Genomic DNA, 21425 nt, shown 5'->3' on the forward strand with positions numbered 1-21425 from the left:
CAGCATTGAGACTCCGGGATTAGCAGAAGGTGAGCACCAAAAGGTAATACTCTTTAATTTTTATTATCGGCAGTGGTGTGCCGCTTATACCCACCTTTTTCACTAGTCCTTTAGAGATACTATTTGGAAATTATAAAAATATTCACCACTCTTATAATGCTTTGAAAATATTACTGTAAGTAATAATCTCTTTAGAGCATGATTAATAAAGCTCCAGCGTAGTAGCTGAATTTACCATCAGAAACCAAATGGCAGAGGAAGCTTTAGGAAGGAGGCAGAACCATATGTATGGAGAGTCTGTATCTACCAGCACCTGGCCATTGGCAGTCTACAATCCACCGGCTCTTCAGTCTTTCTTCTACTTTATCTCAAGCAGCATATTTTAATTTGCTGCCGGCAATAAAACAAAATGCAAACATGCATGAGGCAGAAGGCAGAGAAGAAGCCTTTAGCTTGGGGCTATCCAACTCCAGTCCTCAAGAAATACCATCAAGTCAGGTGTACAAGATATCCCTGCTTCAGCACAGGTAGCTCAATCAGTGGCTCAGTTGAAGACTGAGCCAGTGATTGAGCCACCTTTGCTGAAGCAGGGATATCCTGAACACCGGACCTGATGGTAGCTCTTGAGGACTGGAGTGGACAACCCCCGACTTAAACCATTCCATAGTATTTCAAAACCAAACACTAGACTATTTAGCCCTACTGCATAAAAATGGAAATATTTTTAGAAACCCGAAAAGGCGTCTTAAAAGGCAACATAAAAAAAATAAAAAATAAAGATATTTTACCATTAGACGGATTAAACTGTTAAGTGTAATGCAATTTAGCTATATTTATCTATGAGGAATTCACTTGATTGCCATCACTGTTTCTAAACTGTCTCTTCCTTATTTTGCAAGTCAAGAAATACAGACCAGGCAATCCTCGGTTATCGGACAAGGCATTATTTAAAATAGCGTTGAATAGTGAAGTGTCGGAAAGCGAAACCCATTTTCCCATAGGATCAATGTTATACATTGAGGCTATGTTCCAGACCAATGTCAAGAAGGCCTTTTTAATACACAATGGCCCATAATATTATACTCAGGGAATAATATATGTAGTACATACAGTGATTATGATGTATAAAAGTTATATTTATCGAATAGTATATAATAAAATTATATACAGTACATTATAAGCAATATCAATCATTGGAGGAAGGAAGAAGGTGATTGGCGGGTATCTTGAGCAGATTTTGAAGGAATTTACATAGGGGATTTGGAAGGACTTCTTGGAGGGGATGTGGATGGACGACTCCCATGAGTCCTTGGTGAGGGGATGATTTGGTTCTCTTGAAGAAGCTCTTTAAGGAAGTCTGCACAAATGCTTTCCTTTTCTCTCAGTAGCAGCTGCTTAGGCCTCGTCTACGAAGGGAACGGCACGCTGGTGATGCGCCCAGCTCGGCCGTGCTTTTCCTGGCCGGCTAGGTGCGCGTGCGTCTGGGGGCGCGGCCCCGACGTTACGGAGCTGGTTCGCCCTCATTGGGCGAACCGCTCACATGACGCACTTGTGAGCAGCAAAATCAATTTTGCTTGCTCGGCAAGCGGCTGAGCGCCAAGCAGGCGCGCCCGCCCGCTCACGCAGGCCACGTGCATTGTCGCAACGGGTCCAGCGTGAGCGCACGTACGCCCGCTCAGCACCACCCTGGACTAGGCCTTAGGTTGAACATCCCTCGACTGACTGAAGAGCTGCGTTCAATGTTGGGGTCAATTTCCTAAAAGATAGCCAAAGCACCAACAATGTGCTTAAACGCAACACAACAGTTTTGTTGTTAAGGATTTACAAGGAGGAATCACTTCAACAGATTGTTGTGCCTCTTGATCTGCAAATTATTGTTGTTCTAATTGCAGCAGGTCTTCATTGCTTAACAAATAATGAAGGTGCAAATGAGTGAAATATTGCTGTTCAGTACCATATTTGTGAACTGAAGTACTCACAGCCGGTCTACGGGATATCAGGGATACAACTCAAGTGATCAATATTTTTGATCAATTGGATTGGGAAAAAGATTTTTTTCTTTGACACATATGACGTTACTGCTCTGTATACGAGAAGTGATCACAGTAAAGGTTTGAAAGCTATAGAACGGATATTGAATAAAGACCATTCCCCTATGCAAGAACAGATAAACTCTTTTCCTGATAACAAAAAGGTTATCTTAAAGAACAATTATTTTTGGTTCAATTAACATTTTTATTTACAGATATGTGGTATGGCCATGGGCACCAGGTTTGCGCCAAGTTATGCTAGCCTATGGGCATGTCATGGGCACCTGGGAGGAGGACAATGTCCGGGTGAATGGTGTTCTTGGCACGGTCCTCTGGCATCGGTATATAGATGTTATTTTTGTATGGAGAGGAAGGGCGGAAGAGGCTATCAGTTTTATAGAGCGTTTAAATTGTAACGATCTGAACCTTAAGTTCACTCACAACATGAGCAAAACTGATATCCAGTTCCTCGATTTACATCTCTGTTGAAAACCAGAAGGTCAATTGCAAAACACACTTTAAGCATGTAGACTGCAACACATATATACATCGGACTGGCTTAATAACATTCCCTATAGGCAGCTACGAACGGTAAAAAGAAACTGTACATCAGACATTATTTGTCAGGAACAGTCTTCACTCATGAAACAAAGATTTTTGAAGAAGACGTATGATGAAAGGCGGTTAGACAATGCTATTCATAAAGTTAGTGAACCAGAGTGGAAAGAGTACTTAAAAACTAAAGCTAAAAAACAGGACAATTCCAAAAATAAACTGGGCAATTGGATTTCGTTTATTACTCAACATAATACGAAATCCATTAAGATTAAAACCATTTTAAATAATCATTGGAATATCTAAAAACAAGACCCAATTTTAAATAAGTTTCTACCTAATACATTCCAAATAGTCTTTTCTAAGGGTCCTAATTTAAGAGACAAAATTGCACCTAGAGTATTAAGACAGAATAAAAATAGGATTGGAAGTACTGAGCAAAAACTAATGTGGCTAGAGAGGCATCCCAAAGGCTTTTTCACATGCCTGCACTGCAAGGCCTGTGAACATAGTATAAATAAAGTGAAGGATTTTAAATCCAATGTTACTGGAGAAATCTTTACAATATCAAGTCTGATAAACTGCAATATCAATTTTGTAGTTTATCATTTGGAAAGCCCTTGTGGCCTAAAATATGTGGGCCGCACCATTAGGCAACTCAAAGTCAGAGTGCTAGAGTATGTCCGAAATGTAAAAATGGGTCTGGAATCTCAGTGTTTCTATGCACCTTAAACTCCATCAATCTAATCCCAAAGGGTTACTGTTTAAAAGGCATATATTACATTTCCACCAATTGAGGAGGTGGGGATAAGGAAAAGGAGTTATCCCGAAAGGAAACCCTATGGATATACAAGATAAATACTTTTAAACCATTAGGGTTAAACTTAGATTTTCATTTGGGTCCCTTTTTGATTTTAAACATATTTTCAATGCAATTGGGTCATTAAAACTTTAGATCCATTATGGGGGTAAGGTTTTTTAATTATATTTTTGTATATTGTATTTATTACTATTGTATAATACTAATGACCTTTTCAAAGGTTTAGTTTTTATATTAAATATTAAGTTTTTTTTTTTTTTATAGAAATTAGTTTCTGCCTAAATTACAGTACATTGAAACTTGTGGTTATCACATTTAAAGTATCATGAATTATTACGGTCATCATGAAACCAACATCGTCTCCTTTTCCTATTTTTTAGATATTTTGGTAATATTAAATGTTTGATCTAATACTTTTATTATCAATTTTATGATTATAATATTCTTTTATTTCATTTACTTTATATTGTTTAGAATAAAGTGTTAATTATTATAAATATATCATTTATATTATGTTGTGTATTAAAACGTTTGTATTTTTGGCCATTACAATCTAATTTGCATCAGTTACAATGCTATCCCAATATTTGAACCATTTAGTTAATTGAAATGGACTTGGGACAATTTGATTTGCGCTATCCTGACCCGGACGCCTATAAAAACACATCTGCGAGTCAGGCTGTTGGAACCCCTGAGGAAGCCGATATTCTGACGAAGGTGAAAGGCGTAGGGTTTTTTGCCACTCTGAGGACACCATACAGACCAGCCAGCCTTCCTGACTCCACTGGGACACCGTACGGTGGTGCGCGTGCAGATGCAGAAGTTCCCACACCGGCAAGACCATCGCCGACACGAGGAGTGGAGCGGAACATCGGAGGCAGATCTGCGGTGGGTTTTTGGTGTTATTCCAGAGAGGCTAGAGTGTGCCCTTAACACACTTATTGTGCTAAACAGACTGGGAAAATGTGAGTGTACCCCTTACTTTACCCTGTTCTGTACATCCATATTAAATTGTATTATACTACGTTCTTCTCATCGTTTCATTTTGAGGAGGACTCCAGCTTGCAGATATTACCATCAATACTGCATTTGGGTCAATTGGCTGCAACAGACTGGCTGCGAGTGCTTCAGTTCACAAATTGGCACTGCACAGCAATATTTCACTTATTTGAGCCTTCATTATTTGTTTATCAATGTTCACACGGTACTAGTGACCATTTTTTAGGCTGCACCAAGTCACTTATTTTACTTACATGTGAGGATTTCAGCTTGCACTCTATATCGTTATTTTCTTCATTGCTTAACTCCTTAGAATGTGATGCCAGCAACTCATCAACATCATCTGTTTCCACCTCTAAGATGAGATCTTTACACATTCGCACAACACTTTGAGTAACCTCTGCAACTGTCTCGGTAAAGCATTGTAAATCTGAAACAAAATCAGGGCACAATTTGTGCCAAACACCATTTAAAGTTGATTGTTTCACCTCATTCCATGCCTCGACAATGTTTTTTTACTACATGGAGACTATAGAAACACTTCAAAAATTATTTTAAAGGTTGTACCTCCTTCCTCATCAGTTGCCTTGATGGCCTGGGCAAATGTTCGCCCAAGATAGTAGTCCTTGAAGGAAGCAATAACCCCCTGGTCCATAGGTCGAATCAATGAGGTGGTGTTGGGGGGCATGAACCATAATGTTTGAATGCAAGTCGCCCAGAAACAAGGGATGGCCAGGAGCATTGTCCAGGAGTAGCAATTTTATAAAAGGAAGATTATTGTTCTTATAATTCCACAGCAGAACCAGTCCTCAAAAAGGTCCCCTGTTTCCCAAGTCTTATGGTTGGACTTCCAAATCACTGGAAGTGTGGTCTTTGCATAGGCCTAAAATGCCCTAGGGTTTTCTGCATGATAAAAAAAAGTGTTTAGCTTAAAATCACCTGCAGCATTTGATCCAAGCAAGAGTAAGCCTGTCCTTGGCAACTATAAAACCAGGCATAGACGTTTCCTCTTTTGCAATGTAGGTTCTACTGGGCATTTTCTTCCATTGAACACTTGACGAGCGCAATAACCATCATCCTTTATAATTTTTGCTAATTTAGCAGGGACATTTTTAGCGGCCTCCTCATCAGTACTTCGTGAGTCACTTTAATGTTTGCAAGTTTGCCCCGTCTTTAAAACACATAGACCAGCCGTTACTTGCAGTGAATGTTTCATCCTTGGAACCTTCTTGTGCAAAATGACCTCAAAAAGACTCCATGCCTTGGCTTGAATTATGGCTAAATTAATGGGCAACCGACGCTGAGATTCATCTTCCAGCCATATGATGAGTTTTTAACCTCCGCAATAAGTCCATCATGTTGCCTTCTAGCTTTTGCTGGCATAGTAGCTGAGCCCTTAACCGGCTCCAATATTCTGGCCTTGTCTTTCAGAATTGTTAGCCAATTTCTTTATTGGTCTCTCCTTTCTCTGAACGCCTTATAATGTTTAACTTTATCTCTAAAGTAACAAGCTTTCTATTGCGTTTTTGAGCAGAAACATCACTGGCATTTTTGTTTTTTTGTCAGACATGGTTAAGGGAAAAAATACACCACAAAAAAACAGTCATACAGATTGATTTGGGGGGATTTCGCTGAACTGCACCTTTGCGATTGGCCGATTGTTTAATCTTGTCAGCGCGGCGTCATGTTATATGAGCATCGGGTAAGGTGTTTTTGCATTGGAAAAATGCTCATTGGCATGTATTATAAAGCGTTGAATATGCAGTTTGTCGAAAAGTGGAACGTCGGAAAGAAAGGACCACCTGTACAAAGAACCTCTCTATTCTGCTTATTTCCACGTTTTCTCCAATCTATTAGAGCACTTCCCTTACTTTGCAGATTCCTTTATTTAATGCCCTAAACGTGTACTTGTCATTAACCCATTACATCAATGAGACAGAATATTGACTCGGCTCATTAGATCTTAGATGTACATTATAACTAGAAATGGGAGTTATCAGAATAAAAAATGATGATCTGGTAACCAGAATGTTTTAGGGTTTGTTCTCTAAATGTAGGAAGCTTTGTGCAGTTGTGTGTAACCATACACAAGGGGGGGGGTCCGGAACATGAATTGCTTCTGTAAATACATTTTGATTGAATTGTACCCAAGGGGCAAAAACCTCCCAAAAAAAATAAACCGCACAAACAATATTCCTTACTTTTAACTGTAATTCTATCTATTCCTTTCCCCCTTTAAACAGGATTACTTGACATTTACCCCTCAGAGATACAGGAAGATAGAGCACATATTTCAGTACTAACCACAGTCTGAAAATCCGGAGCCAGAGTGAAGTGAGTAATTTGTTTCCAGTATGGGAAAAAGCTCAAAATGACTGATTTGACAATCTGTTTCAACTCCAACCTCACACACACGCTCCCAACACAAATACACATGCACTGATAGCTAAACGCTTTTCACCCATCCAATTTGGTTAACCATGATCATCTTATGTTCTATGCTCGGTGTGGAATCCACTAAGAAATTATTTATACTCTGGGCTAAATTTACCAGTTTGCAAGTTTGTACTTGCAATCAGATCAGGAGTTTATTACCCAACCGGGAGTGAAAAATCCATCTCAGAAAGAGGAGCGATTTGCAATTCTAAGCACCATAAAACACAGCCAGGTGTAATGTTCAGCTCAAAGAGATGCGGCAAATGTCAGCTCCGTTAAGCATTCACACCCTCACCTACTGTCTATGAATCTTACAATTTACCATTATTTACCATTGGGGATATGTATTAAAACCATTTAATTTGCTCTCCGACATCGTGCCAAAATTTCCTCTCGCTCCGATTTGCGCCAGGAACAAAATATATTAAACTTATTTGAGCTTCTTCTAACTAGCACTGGACTCTGAGTAACAACTTGATCCTGAGTAACAACTTGATCCTGAGTAACAAATTGCTCCTCTACCAACTGCTCCAGTACCCCCACCCAAATCACTCACTAATGCAAGTTGTGCAAGGTTAAAGCAAATCAAGTTCATGCAATAAAATAATGACATATAGTAGGACACTGATACGTGAAACCTCACTGTGCCCATTTGTGACTATTTATGCATATTATTCTGTTTGTATACTGCCCAACTGTATTGTCTGGTACTGTTCATTCTGACTGCCCAACGTATACAGACTCTCAATGTCCATTGAGAGTCAGAGATTCTTTCTGCACTTTCTAAAGATGTTCCATGTCTCAATGTACAACATATTTCTTATTTTAATATAAGACAGGTAGCCTTTCAATAATACGCTGGAAAGCTTAAGGTCAAATAACACATAGTAAATGAGGACAGAAAAAGACAAGTACAGAGAGTACGGAGCACAACTAATCATTTCAAAAGTGGACAAGATGGGTCAGGAGGGGATGAAAACAAATACTGGTGCAATATTCGCCAATGATCATCTTTCACATAGTTGCCGACTCCAGGAAATGGAAATTCGTTTGTTCTCTGTCTATGTTTTTTTGCCTGTTCAGTATCTCTTGGTATACTTTACTTTCTAAAGAGACAAGTAAATGAACGTGGCGACGGACCGGTCATTGGCTCAGGACAACGCGAGGCTAGACGAGGGAATCCCACTCTAAGGCTGAGTCCACGCTGCCGCTGAGCTCGCTCATGCTTGGAAAGCGGTGATGTCACCAGCTCTCAAGTATGAGCGATCGCTGTCCTGCAACATTTTTAGAGCAGGAATGGGGGGTGTGGGTATTAGGGGAGGGGGCGTGTAATTGGCTAAATAGGGGCTGTGTTTGTGTATCTCTCCCCCCCATCGCACTCTCTCTCTCCCCCCCATTGCTCTCTCCCGCTCCCCCTGCGCTCTCTCCCCCACCCCCCCTGCGCTCTCTCCCCCATCTCCCCTGCGCTCTCTCACCCCTGCCCCCCCCCCCTCACGCTATCTCTCCCGGCCCCCCCCTCTCTCCCCCCTTGCTTTCTCGCCCCAGCTTGCTTTCTCTCTCTCTCCCCCCCATTAATCTTTTTCTCTCTCTCTCTCTCTCTCTTCCCCCCCCTGCGCTCTCCCCAGTCACCCCTGCGCTCTCTCGCCCCTGCCCCCTCCCATCTCCCATCTCTCTCACCTGCCCCCCCTGCGCTCTCTCCCCTGCCCCCCCATCTCTCGCCTGCCCCCCCCCGCGCTCTCTCTTCCCCTGCCCCATCATCTCTCCCGGCCATCCCCCCTTGCTTTCTCCCCCCTCCCCCCCCCCACTGTCTCTCCCTTCTCCCCCTCTCTCCCCCCTTCTATTTCTCTCCCCTCTCTCTCTCTCCCTTCTCCCCCACCATACCACTCCGTTTGCCCACCCACCACATAGCAGCACTCCGTTTGCCCCCCCACCACACAGCAGCATCCCGTTTGCCCCCTCCCTCTGTCCGTTTGCCCCCCCTCAGTCCGTTTGCCCCCCCCTCAGTCCGTTTGCCCCCCCTCCCCTCTCCTTTCCACTTCTCTGCTGAATTGTGTGTGTGTGTGTGTGTGTGTGTGTGTGTGTGTGTGACAGGAGAGTAGAACACGCCCCCTCTCTCTTCCCATTTGTCAGAGCAGGGTCATGTGACCCTGCTCTCAGCACCAAAGTATCTCTCCCTTGTCTCCCCAAGCAGAATGCTTGGGAGAGCGTGTGTGCACGCGCATGAGCGCGCGAGCACAGCGGGAGAGGGGATGTGCTGATTCACATAGAAGAAGGTAAGCGCACCAAGCGAGCTCAGCGCCAGCGGGGACTCAGCCTAAGGAGGGAGCCCCGCGGCAGCAGAGAGCTGAAGGAACTATATGCAGGGGCGAGAGACAGCGTTCAGTGTACAGACCATCTGATGGTCTGTACACTGATGTGCAGGATTTATATGGCCACATTGTGAGTGTGCATCATATACCTTTAGTCATATAATAAAACTGTATTGCGCCATATAAGCGTTTCTTGCATACATCTTTTGCAGAAATCTTTTTCCCAGTGACTAAAAGGGCGACTGACATTACGTTTAATCGTAGTCTACTGTACATATTTATTTTCCACCACCGTTTATTTGGGCTCTCCTTGTCCGACTTTAGCATCACATTTTTAGTTTTCTATTTACATTTTTAATTTCATGTGAAATCATTTTTCATGTTTGGTGATCTACACACTTATTTAAAGATCGCCATTACTCAGGATCCCTCTATTGTTCATCACGTGGCACACTTTAATATATAGAAGTAAATATACTTACAGTAATTAGCTACAGTATTACAGTTCCCAAGGACAGCAAATACCACATTTTCAGTGCTCTTTAATGCCGACTCCAGTATATTTTCTTTGCTTTTATTTTAATGCATAACCCCATGTTACCTTTACAGCCTATGCAGTGTACCATGCAGTGTACTTTGAATTGATCCTACATTTTGTAGAAGGTAAATCCCTATGACGCTTCTCTTTAAAGTGAAATGATAGACACACAGAATATGACTGCAGAGAAGAATCGCTTGGCCCCGCTAGTCTGTCCATTTTGCAATCTGTTGTAAAAAACCTCAAACCCCATACGACTCATAGCTCTGCTGTGGGAGGTTGTTCCAGATCTCCCCTTATTATTTAGGATAGCCTTATGACTATCCCGAGCATTTTTTAATTCCCTGACTGTTTTGTGCGGTTAGTCCCCACCACATCTGTTGAGAGGTTATTCCCCAAATCCACCCTCCCTTTCTGTGAAGCACTTCCTTAGATTTCCCCCGAGCCTGGCACCCCTCCAGTTTCATAGCATGACCTCTTATCCCAACACTTCTCTCTCTCTCTGAAATATACTTCCCCTGGTTGAAAAATCCTAATTTGGATAGTCTTTCATTATAAACAAGATCTTTCATCTGGTTTATCAATTTAGCAGCTTGTCGCTACAGTTTTTCCACATCTATGTCTTTTTTACAGTAAGGGGTCTACAAGTGTTCTCCATATTTAGCATGCAGTCTTACTAGAGGTTTATGGAAGGGTACAATTTTGCTCTGCTCCCTCCCATGTAAATCCCCATTTATATTATTGCATGATAATATCCTAGTAGCATTGCAGCTGTTGCTCAACTCTGATCACTATTGCTTATCCGGCTACAGTACTTACAATTACTCCTAAACAAGTCTCCACCAAAAATTGCCCTAATTCGACCCTATTAATGTTGTGTGACGCCTGCCTACCACTTGTTATTGCATAATCACACCTATATTAAACCGAATATGTAATTTAATCATGCTCACATTTTATCCAAGTCCTGCAGAATAATGGCAGGTTGCAGGGATTTCACAAGTCAAGACAGTTTATGGTCCCCAGTAAAGATAAAAACATTGCTCTCTATGCCCACTATTATCAATCCTATTCTATAACCCCAGAAACAGGACTCCTATTCAAGTCCATGGGAGTTTTCAACCGATCATTTCGGAGATTATAGGATACGCTCCCAAAAGTCAGTAAGTTGAATAGTGGCAGTACTAGAAGTATTCCAAGTACAGTATAATAGTAACCCAGACCGAATATGTCAATTGAATGACCACTCTCCACTGCATATCCTCAATCTCAAAGCAAAACCAGATCCCAGAATATATTCCGTTAAACCCATTATTTAAAAAGAAATCGCTAAAATGAGTAAAAGTATGCAAATATAAATAAAGGCATAGGTCAGTTACCAAAAACTGCCCCATTTTGCTCTGACAACAAATTTGGTTGTATGTAAATAATGACGCTATATGAAACGTATACTGCGGGAGTTTGTACACGTGCGGTTATCTGTCATATATAACTTAGCCTTGAAATTCCTTCAAATATCCAACATTTCTGGCCTTGTGGATCACAAGTACTTAGTGGAAAGGGAGGGATGAGACAGAACGATATAATCACCACTGCTCTAACACATTTTGCTCATGCCTGACTAAAGAGGAATATTGCAGGGATTTTAAGCAACAGCGAAAATAAGTGTAATTCCCCTTTAAGGAAAGCCATTTCTCAAAGTCTCACAAATTGGTATTTATTCTGTATTCCCCACCCCTAACAAATATCCATTTACCAACTGAAAGCTAATGAAGTTTTTCACAATAGAGTTAAGAGAAAAGTTACACCTCTGGGGTCCTTATTCAATATGATGTGAAGCTGCCTTCCATGTGTTAGAGAAGATTTTTAAGACCCATTAATTTTAATGGCGCTGAACACTTTCGGGGAAGTAACTTCACAACATATGGAATAGGAGCGCATTAATGCTCCATTTCTCATGCATACCAATGAGGTCACAAAACTCCTATTTGACAAGAAATATAATCAATTTAGCAAGTACCAGTGCATATAGATTACAGGTGAAAGGATGTTGCCAACCTTCCCTATTTCTGTAATGTAAGGGCAGCGTCATTACTAAGCTATATCTTCAGAACTAGTCATTCTTCCTCGAAAATGGGGCCTATGTAATAAAACTATTTTTAAACATTTTTTGCATCAACATTGCCGTAAAATAAAGTAATACAAACCTTCATAAAATGGATGTTGTATGTATGAAGACTTTATCCATGAAGCATAATTTGTTTTTAATAATTTGACGCATTGTGTCATGTTCAAAACCTGATTGATACAATTTAAATTAAAACCGAATTCTGTGCATTTTTTTTTCAATTTGATTGAACCTGTCAAATATAAATTACCGAAATATTATTTATAAACGCTATATTGTTAAAGATTGTACGTTTTGTTAACCTATGTAATGAAACATCCCTGCTGCATTAATTACATTTTTGGTTGCTACGTAGCAACTTCATTCTGCGCTAACACCATTAACAGTCGTTTTAGGCTTCAAGGCCAAGTTAAACTTTTTTGGCGCACAAATAATTATTTTTGTACATATCTGTACAACGAGGACAGTTCACGTCTGGGCACTATATATATATATAACCAGTGGTTGACAAATCACAAAAAAATCTACTCGCCACCTAGTACAAAACGTGTGCTGCTTGGGCCAATAGGAGCTCGCCACGATGTTAAATCCACTCGCCCGGGGCGAGCAAATGTATAGGTTTGTCGAACACTGTATGTATATATATATATATATATATATATATATATATATATATATATATATATATATACCTGATATTTCTGAACCTGCGCCATTGGTGCAATATATATATATATATATATATATATATATATATATATATATATATATATATACATACATACATGTAGAGGTATCAGTACCGTGTTAGCCGAGCTTCAATAATCAAAAAATAAATAGATGATACCGTTCTGTGGCTAACGAAATGCTTTTATTTGTGCGAGCTTTCGAGATACACTGATCTGTTCTTCCGGCGATGTTACAATGAATTAGCAATGATGCTTCATTCATTGTAACATCGCCGGAAGAAGAGATCAGTGTATCTCGAAAGCTCGCACAAATAAAAGCATTTCGTTAGCCACAGAACGGTATCATCTATTTATTTTTTGATTATTGAAGCTCGGCTAACACGGTACTGATACCTCTACATGTGTATATATATATATATATATATATATATATATATATATATATATATATATATATATATATATATATATATATATATATATATATATATATATATATATATATATATTGCACCAATGGCGCAGGTTCAGAAATATCAGGTAAGGGATGGAAAAATCTGCCTGGTGGGCTAAAAATGTAGTCATGGCGCCTATGTTCCAGAGCATTGATTACTGACCTGTCAATCACCACTGCCACCAGCAACAGCGCAACCTATCCTGCTTTGCTAGTGCGGGGTTAGGTTGTGCTGTTGTCAGACGTGGCAGTGACTGCTCTGAACAACTTAGTCCAGCTAAGGGTGGGGAGTAATCAAACAGCTGGGGTGGGGAAGGAGAGCAAGGCACGAGGTGGGAGAGCAGGGGGGCAGGGGAGTGAGGTGCGAGGGAAATAGTGTGCTTCGTGACTATGCCCACATCCGCTTATTTGGTTTGTTTTTTTTTGAAGAGTCCGGCTAACTTGTGGCAGGAAGGGTGTTGGTGAAGACGTGTGTGTGTGTGTGTGTGTGTGTGTGTCAGAGAGCGAGCACTAGTGTGTGTGTGTCTCAGAGAGCGGGTGTCAGACACACAAAGCCACTGCCAGAGGGGAGGTGGGGAAGTATTGTGTCAGCCCCACTAAACCTCTCTCTTATTACCCCACACTCTAAGATTTTTAGATTTTGTCCATCCCTGTATGAGGTTAGTACACAGGCGCACACAAGAACAATTTGAAATTATTTTTCCCTAGGCCAATTTTGTGCTAAAAAAAAAAGCTGCTTGCAGCGCTTAATACATAAGCCCCCATGTGTAAATGGCACACGCAGTCTATAAATTAAAGTAGTTTTTACAGAACTAAACAAACCTTTCAAACATCTCAGAAAATCCCCAAATATAACATTGGGGTCCCTAGGGAACCCATAGCTTGCAGTTTCCTAATTCAGTTGGTATTCCTAAATATGTGCCTTTCTGAGAGTTTTCTGCCTATAGTATTATGAACTATTGGTATAAAAAATATTGAAGGGTATACACCATTTCAGGATTTAAAACCCCCAGTATACCTTCACATGGAATAAACCGCACAACAGAGCAGAAATACATTATTTATGATAATGTTTTTTCTACATAAGCCCTATCCATATACTTTTAACAGACCTAGACATAAATGTTCTGCACTTCTACCTCATCCCGTTCCCGAAGTGTCCAAGGACCTCCATGCTGCTAAATTAGTATCTATTTATATCTGTATCATATTGACCTGCACTTTAGGCTGGTACGGTGTTTAGATGGTAAAGTACTGTACTGCACCGACACACTTTATTCGAGCAAATACCCAGTATGTACCTGGCAGATACCTGGAATGAGCCGCTCCTCACCTCTGACAAGCCCCGTTGCGTTTGCCTTCCCAGCCTGGGTTCATGCCTGGCTGACGGGCGGCTGATCTGTTAAATGATAATGATTAGGATTTAATAGGCTGCAATGCTTCGCGTGTCTACCAGATGGCATAAATTCATGAATTGTAATGCAGTATATATATACTGTGCAGTATTGCAGCCAGCGGGAATAAAATGCTTCAATCCCTGCCTGGAAAATAACCCAATGCACTCGGGCAGAAAACAGTCACAAACCTCAATACACCCGGGTATACCCGAATTCGTGGGACTAGCCGAGCTCGAATAAAGTGTGTCGCCAGTGTATACAGTGCTCTGCATTAGAAGGTTTAACACACTAAATATTTGCTTCATAATATTTGTTATAGAACAGTATTTGATTTAAGTTAAGCCAAAAAACCTAAATGTGAATGCCTCATGAAACAAAGAACATTATATTGCAGCCTATATGAGACAATCTGTACTTTAACATGTTTTTCATAAACAAAAATATATTAAATAGTTGTTCAATTGTATTACTTCAACTGGCAAAAGGTCAAATACCAAATACACGTTCTATGCGGCTAAAACAAGACAAGTCACTGTAACGGAGTAAAGAATACCGCAGGGGTGATGCTCACACCGAGGGAAAGACGCACTTACAAATCAGCTTTGTGAAAATCCACGACTGACATCACCAGTGAGACCAGTAAAAAATGTTTTCGGTTTTATGAAAGTCTATTCCCACGGATTATTTTCAGTATTGGCTGCGCACATCATGTTATATGTATGCTCCTATGCAAATGGTCTTTCAAATACCAGCACTATAAAAAGCTTATGCAGGTTTTATTTCCGTCTGAAAACCCTGCAGAAGAGATCACTCTGCTACCCTACACCAAAACCAACAGGTCCGTACACTGTATGAGATTGAGAGAATAAGATGCAGCAGAGAAGCTGCATTCACGCTATGATTAAATATCATAATCAGATGTCAGGGTAACTGAAAGATACAGAATGAACGGTTCAATGGTTCATATCCTTCTTGCTCTGTCTTAATGACATTAATAAGCTACAACAAAAGTACATACATAAGTCATTTAGAATATATAAGGACTTTGGAACAAAGTTTTAGGGCACCGATGAATTCTGTCAGAGAAGGGGTTAACAATGTGTGTCATGCACACTGTGCCCATCCATGATCCTCTTGGGTAAAAGGATGTCTGCTATGATTTTAATGGAGCAGTTTCCACTCCTCATTTAAAAAAAAATGTTTTTAAAGGGTTGGGAAGCAGGAGGAATCCAGAGCTAGCAGCATTAATTTCAGCTCCAGTGACCCCCTTGTTCTCTCTCAGTATAGCGCGCACACAGAGAGAACCCTGCTCCTATGTGCTTTTTTAAAACTCCAAAAAGGTGGAGCTAAGAATCAATGGGGGGTCGGAAATGCAATTTCATAGAGTTAAGTCTCGGGCCGTTTTCTGAAAGTGGGATGGTCTTTGATGTTTCTGATGGATATGGGGAGGGCATTCAATTCCCTGGCTCCCTGTACCGAAGGGGCATGGCCAGCTTGTCTAGTGCATTTGAATCTGGGGACTTTCTAAGTTGAAGGTCTTGGGATGGTAGACTCGAGGTGGGTCTGTGGAACTTAAATTTTGTTTGAAGACAGAGGGGTTCTGTGTCATGGAGCGCCCGGTGTATCATAGTGAGGAGTTTAAACGTTGCTCTTTGCTTGTTGGGCAACCAGTGATGTTTTCTCAACTAAGGGGTGATATGGTTAAACTTCCTGGTGCCACTGATAAGTCTGGCTGCAGAGTTCTGGATCGCCTGGAGCGCAGAAAAAAGGTTGGTCAGCATTCCTACGTAGAGAATTACAGTCCAGTTGAGAAAGGTCCAGGCGACTGATGGTGGCGAGGTATTTTTTTTAGGAGATTGGCAATCCTCCATCATTCGTAGAGCATTGTCTGAAGCTTAACTTTGGCATTGACTTGGGATGCGAGGGTGGCTTATTCATCCAGGATGACTCCTACATTTCTACTTGCTTTTTTGTAATGTAATTTTTGTTACCTATCGAAGAGAGGAGTTCCTGAGTTCTTGCAATTTGTTCATTGGTAGGGTGGTCCTTTGCTAGTAGAATCATTATTTCAGTCATATTAGCGTTACATTGAAGTTAGAAATCATCTACAGTATTCTTGGATGTCATTAATACACTAAGTAAGAGAAACTACTTGTTCCTTAGGATTATTGGCTGCTCCAATGTTGGTTGCCGAGAAACTTACCGGGGAAGGTGTCGCCTGGTAGCGTGCCCTCCATGGTAAACAAAATGACTGTTAAATGTTCCATGTTAAGCGAACCTACTGTATAGGAAGAAGTCTTTCATCATGGCTTCCTATTGGCCCACATGATGCTGAAATTTAAATGCCAGGAACTAACCGGCGGCACCTTTCAGTTAAGTATCTGAACTCCATGGTTACTCCCCACATGTAAAAAGCGACTGAGCTTGAACTGTAAGACCCCCATAAGAGAGTAAGTAATGTGAGGAGTGTGCAAAAATGAACCAATAAGGGGTGTGTTAATGTTTAAATGCAGAATGGTGTTAGTATGGAGAAGATAAGCAAGATGTCTAATAAAGGTATAGGGCAGGGGTGGCCATCTCCAGCCTCAAGAGCCACCAACAGGTCAGGTTTTCAAGATATGCCTGTTTCAGCACAGGTGGCTCAATCAGTGGCTCAGTCAACGACTGTTGTGCCCTTGAAGATTGACGTTGGCCATTCCTGGTATAGGCAAACACAGCTGCATGAAACTTGCTAGAACGTCAAAGTTTATTCGCTACACTGACTCTGGCTGAAAACAAAGGTGTTCTCTACACCAGGGATGCGCAAACTGGGGGGGGGGCGACAGAATTTCTAGGGGGGGGGGTGCAGCAGTTAAAGAGGCTCCGCGCTCTTCAACAAGGCATTTAAATTAAATGCCTGGGGAGGCGTGAAGCCTCTGTAACTCCCTTAACGGCCGCGGGGTCATGTTGCGGGGTCACATGACGTGACGCCGTTGCAACGCACGTTAAATGACGCCGTGGGGTCACGTGACGTAACGTCACATAACTAGCACGCCGGGTCCTTGGAGAGGGGGGGGGGGGGCGCGAATGCTGCGGCTGCCAGGCAAGGGGATGCAGCTCAAGAAGCGCACCCCTGCTCTACACGATTAACATGGTTAAGCAAAAATCTGCTAACACAACATCACTCAGCCCCTACACAACAAGCCACTGAAGGAAGAGAAAACGGCAGACAGAAGAGAACAGCAGGGTGGGGATAGCCTGTGCAGAATGAGGTGTGAATGATGATTAATGCTTTTTACAAGTATATATACTGCTGCTTTGAGAGTGATTCTTTGTCTAGACCAGGGATGCATGTCCTCATCAGATGGGGGCATAGCTGTACTATTAACCCTTTAACGGTGTGCGGTGCTTGAATAAGACAAAATCTCTTTTGAGCAACCTCTCCGTGTCACTTGTCTTCTTTCAGCGAGCATTGCTCCTTGAAAGCTACTAACAAATACATTGACTGACATGAGATGGCAAAAAATATATAAAATACAGGTATTTTAATTAAAAAAAAGGTTAGATCTTACAATTGGCCTGGTTAATCACAGCAGCTCTGCTTTATGGCAACACACAGTATTATACACAGTTGACTGGCGTGCACGGACTGTCAAAACAAGCTTTACTGGGCAGTGCAAGGCAGGGGAATGTATGTAAACAGTGCAGAATACTCATGTTTTCCACCGGAGAGAGAACAGCAACAAGGAGCCCAATTTGAAAAAAGAAGAAGGAACACCACATGATACAAGCGGCAGCAGAAATATGACTTTATGGAATATATTTTGTGGTACCGTACACATTTGTGGAATGTTAGATGGATTGCTTCCTTTAGCAGCCTGGCAGGTAACTAAGCATGTTTTCAATGTCCACTTCCATCGTTTCCATTCTGGTGAACAGTCTCGTGAAAGGCAAAAAAAAAACCTTAGAGCTGTGTTCTTTTAGAAAAGGAGATTTGTTTCGTGTTTCCAGCTACGTATACTTATATGAAAACACTATTTTTATGGACTAAAGCCATCGAAAGAAACAACTTACTAGAATTTCAGTTGACTTTGTTAAAGGAAATTATTTTAAATTAATGTGGCTACTGAACCGTTGCCATGCGGGACCTCAAAAAAATACATATATATTCCTTATAAAAAAAAAATTCTGTGAACATTTATTTATTTAAGCTAAACTCCAAGTTTTTAATGCTAGCCATACAGAAGTCTGAATTTCATAGTGCTATTTTTTTTTTACTATATTCCGCCAAACAAGAGCAAAAAAAACACGTGTGTGTTGCATAAGCGTTTACTGTCAGCCCTCCCTTATTAACCCGTTAGCTGATGGAAATGCCTACATTGCTTTGCCATTCATTGTAAGACTGGGGATTAAAGCAGCACTAAATTAACTTAACATATTCAATACATACCACTATATAGAGTATTTTCAGATATTTGTTAAGATTACCCCAATTCAAAATCAGGGAGAGCTAGAGAACACTATGAAAGCTGCAATGAAAACAGCAGCAGACTCTTCCTTCTCTTCAGAACCCTTTCTAACACCAACAGAGAAGACACTGCATTCAAAGGACTCTCCTGTTCGGTACGATGGTATTTTACAAGTCAAGGGCTGTGGGCCCCACACAAAATCAACATGGTAGGCTTGGCAGAGGTTTTAAATGGAGTTGCGTGCCGAACTTGTCAAGAGATCCTTTGCTATACTGCAGTAGGTTCCTTTTCATAGAAAGAAATATTCCCCCCACCCAAGTATGAAATGTTGTACAGTCGGTGACATCATGGCCGATGTTTAGGAAGAAGGGCTGCCCCATATGACACCTTCCGTCATGCATGTCAAACTACAGTCCTCGAGGGCCGCAAACGGGACAGATTTTCAGGATATCCCTATTTCAGCACAGCTGGCTCAATTAGTGACTCCGTTATACTGAGCCACTAATTGAGCCAGCTGTGCTGAAGTTAGGATATCCTGAAAATCTGGCCTGTTTGCGGCCCTCGAGGACTGGAGTTTGACATGCATCCGTGCTAGAAGACACCATACGGCCCAATTCACTTGAATGGACTGCAATGGGCTATATTTTCAAAGCCATACTGGAAAGGGGTCCTGCAGAGTAGCACTATTTCGAAAATATGGCCCAGTACGTGTACTATTCCATAACTTCCATCCTTCACAGGAAGAGTGTGTTCTATTGTCAAGTTCTTGAATCTGTGAAACTCTGCTCTATATTAATCCCAAGCATTCAGCTCGGAGCACATTCAATAATAATATATGAGAATGTGTACTTTGAATCAAGAATGGTATTTAAATGTGGTTTACCTTCACCAGTGAATGGAGGCTTTTTTCACCAAACATCTCCCAAAGGAAGGTCAGGTCTTCCTGGCTGTCCACATGTGGCTGCAGCTGGGCCGGCAGTGTAGCCAAGAGCTCATACAGCCCTATAAAATGAAAATAAAACAGAAAATGTAAATCTCATTAATTTCACTTAACAGTTCTGTGCGATGGCTTCGTCTGGAGCATGTCACTGGGAGTCTGGACTTTCCAGACAAATATTAGCAGAGTTATCAGAGGGGACTTCAAAGATCACTAAATAAAACAGAGTATGAGCAGTGTACAATTCAATCTGTCAGAAGCCTCTTTGCCTGATATTATGCTAAGCTCGTACAGCATTTAAAAAAAAAATTTTGACAAAGAATCTGAAGAGGGACAAAATAAAACACACATTCCGCGACTTAATTGTTTTTCCATCTCCACTGATGCTAGCCAACGAACGAAATGACTCACCACCAGGAAAAACTGCTAGAAAATAAATGGGGTGGTCGGTTGAAACGGCGATTTCTTTGAAATGTTTCTTTTTTTTTTTTTTTTTTTTTTTTTTAATTCACTGCTCAATTAAGGGTTATACAGTATATTGATACGGCCAATAAAAGAAAATTCCACAGTATTACGCGAGAAAGGAACAATGCAGCGTGAATGACCCAAAGGTATGACAACATGGGAAGAAAGGCACAGTATTAGCTTGTTGTATTTTTTTTAGATCAACATAATGAAGGCTTAGAAGATCAAAGCGGCAACTGCTAGTTATTTGTGTCACATTTCAGCAAACCTTCAAAACAAACAGTAGCACAGTGTTCTACAGTAGCACAGAGCATAAACTATCCATCATACGCACAAGCTATCAAACTACACTCCAAGAACTGCAGCAGCGCTGCTTGCACGAGCCCTCTATAGGGAGGTAACCTGGCATGGGTTGATATCAATTCATAGCATATGTTTAATTTTCCAGTGGGATTGCTAGGGGTAAAAAGGACAAAATGCCTTTTTTTCGCCTGTCTGCTGTCTACAAAAACACTAATAATCTCTAGAGATCCTCTCTACACGGTTCTGCTATTATTTTTAGTCTGAATAAGTGCTGCCGTTCATCAAAAGGACAGTTTTACAAGATGTTTAACCATAAAGGCACAGTAACATGATAGGCTGCAAGATGTCCATCCAAAATCTTACATGTTAATCTAAATATTTTATTAATGAGATATAAAGCCCAAACCTTCATGACATTATACGTTCCGTTAAAAAAACTGTAATTCTACTCTAAAAAAAACGCACTGCTTATTTTTGTTTTTCCATCAGTTGGCATCGGTATAAATGTCCTCTCACCAATATATAAACATACTCTCTCCGGTTACACTTTGTTTGCTGAGGTTGAAATATTTGGAGATCTAGATCTTTAGCGGTTTATGCAAAATCTTGTTCGTGAACCTAGAATATGATACAGATGGCCATTTAATAGTACAGAAAAGACCTTTCAACTCAAATAAATTAATTTTTTTTTTCATATGGAAATAAACGTGCATATCGAATTTGCCAAGCAGGGCTGTGGTATTAGTGGTAATATGAATGGCCGAAGAACAGAACCTACAAGAAAACAGTAGTTCCAGACGAAGCAATGAACAGACGCTGGGGGCCACATGGGAATTTGTACAATGTACAGTTAGATAAACCAGCAGTGTCATTTTGCAACGTATATTGGAAATGCAATCAGGTTGAAGCAGGCCTTC

General features: G+C 40.9%; 1 protein-coding gene across 3 annotated transcripts in view; it reads right to left on the reverse strand.

The window, feature by feature from the left end:
* The window catches only part of MPP7 (MAGUK p55 scaffold protein 7), a 341147-nt gene that overhangs the window by 175006 nt on the left and 144716 nt on the right, over nucleotides 1–21425 (reverse strand). For all 3 annotated transcript variants that reach the window (XM_075587671.1, XM_075587669.1, XM_075587670.1), the window contains exon 4: nucleotides 19687–19805. In XM_075587671.1, the coding sequence (XP_075443786.1) occupies nucleotides 19687–19805 (119 nt within the window). The remainder of the gene's footprint in view (nucleotides 1–19686; nucleotides 19806–21425) is intronic.

This window comes from Ascaphus truei, chromosome 2 (genome assembly GCF_040206685.1).
Source record: "Ascaphus truei isolate aAscTru1 chromosome 2, aAscTru1.hap1, whole genome shotgun sequence".
NCBI lineage: Eukaryota > Metazoa > Chordata > Amphibia > Anura > Ascaphidae > Ascaphus > Ascaphus truei.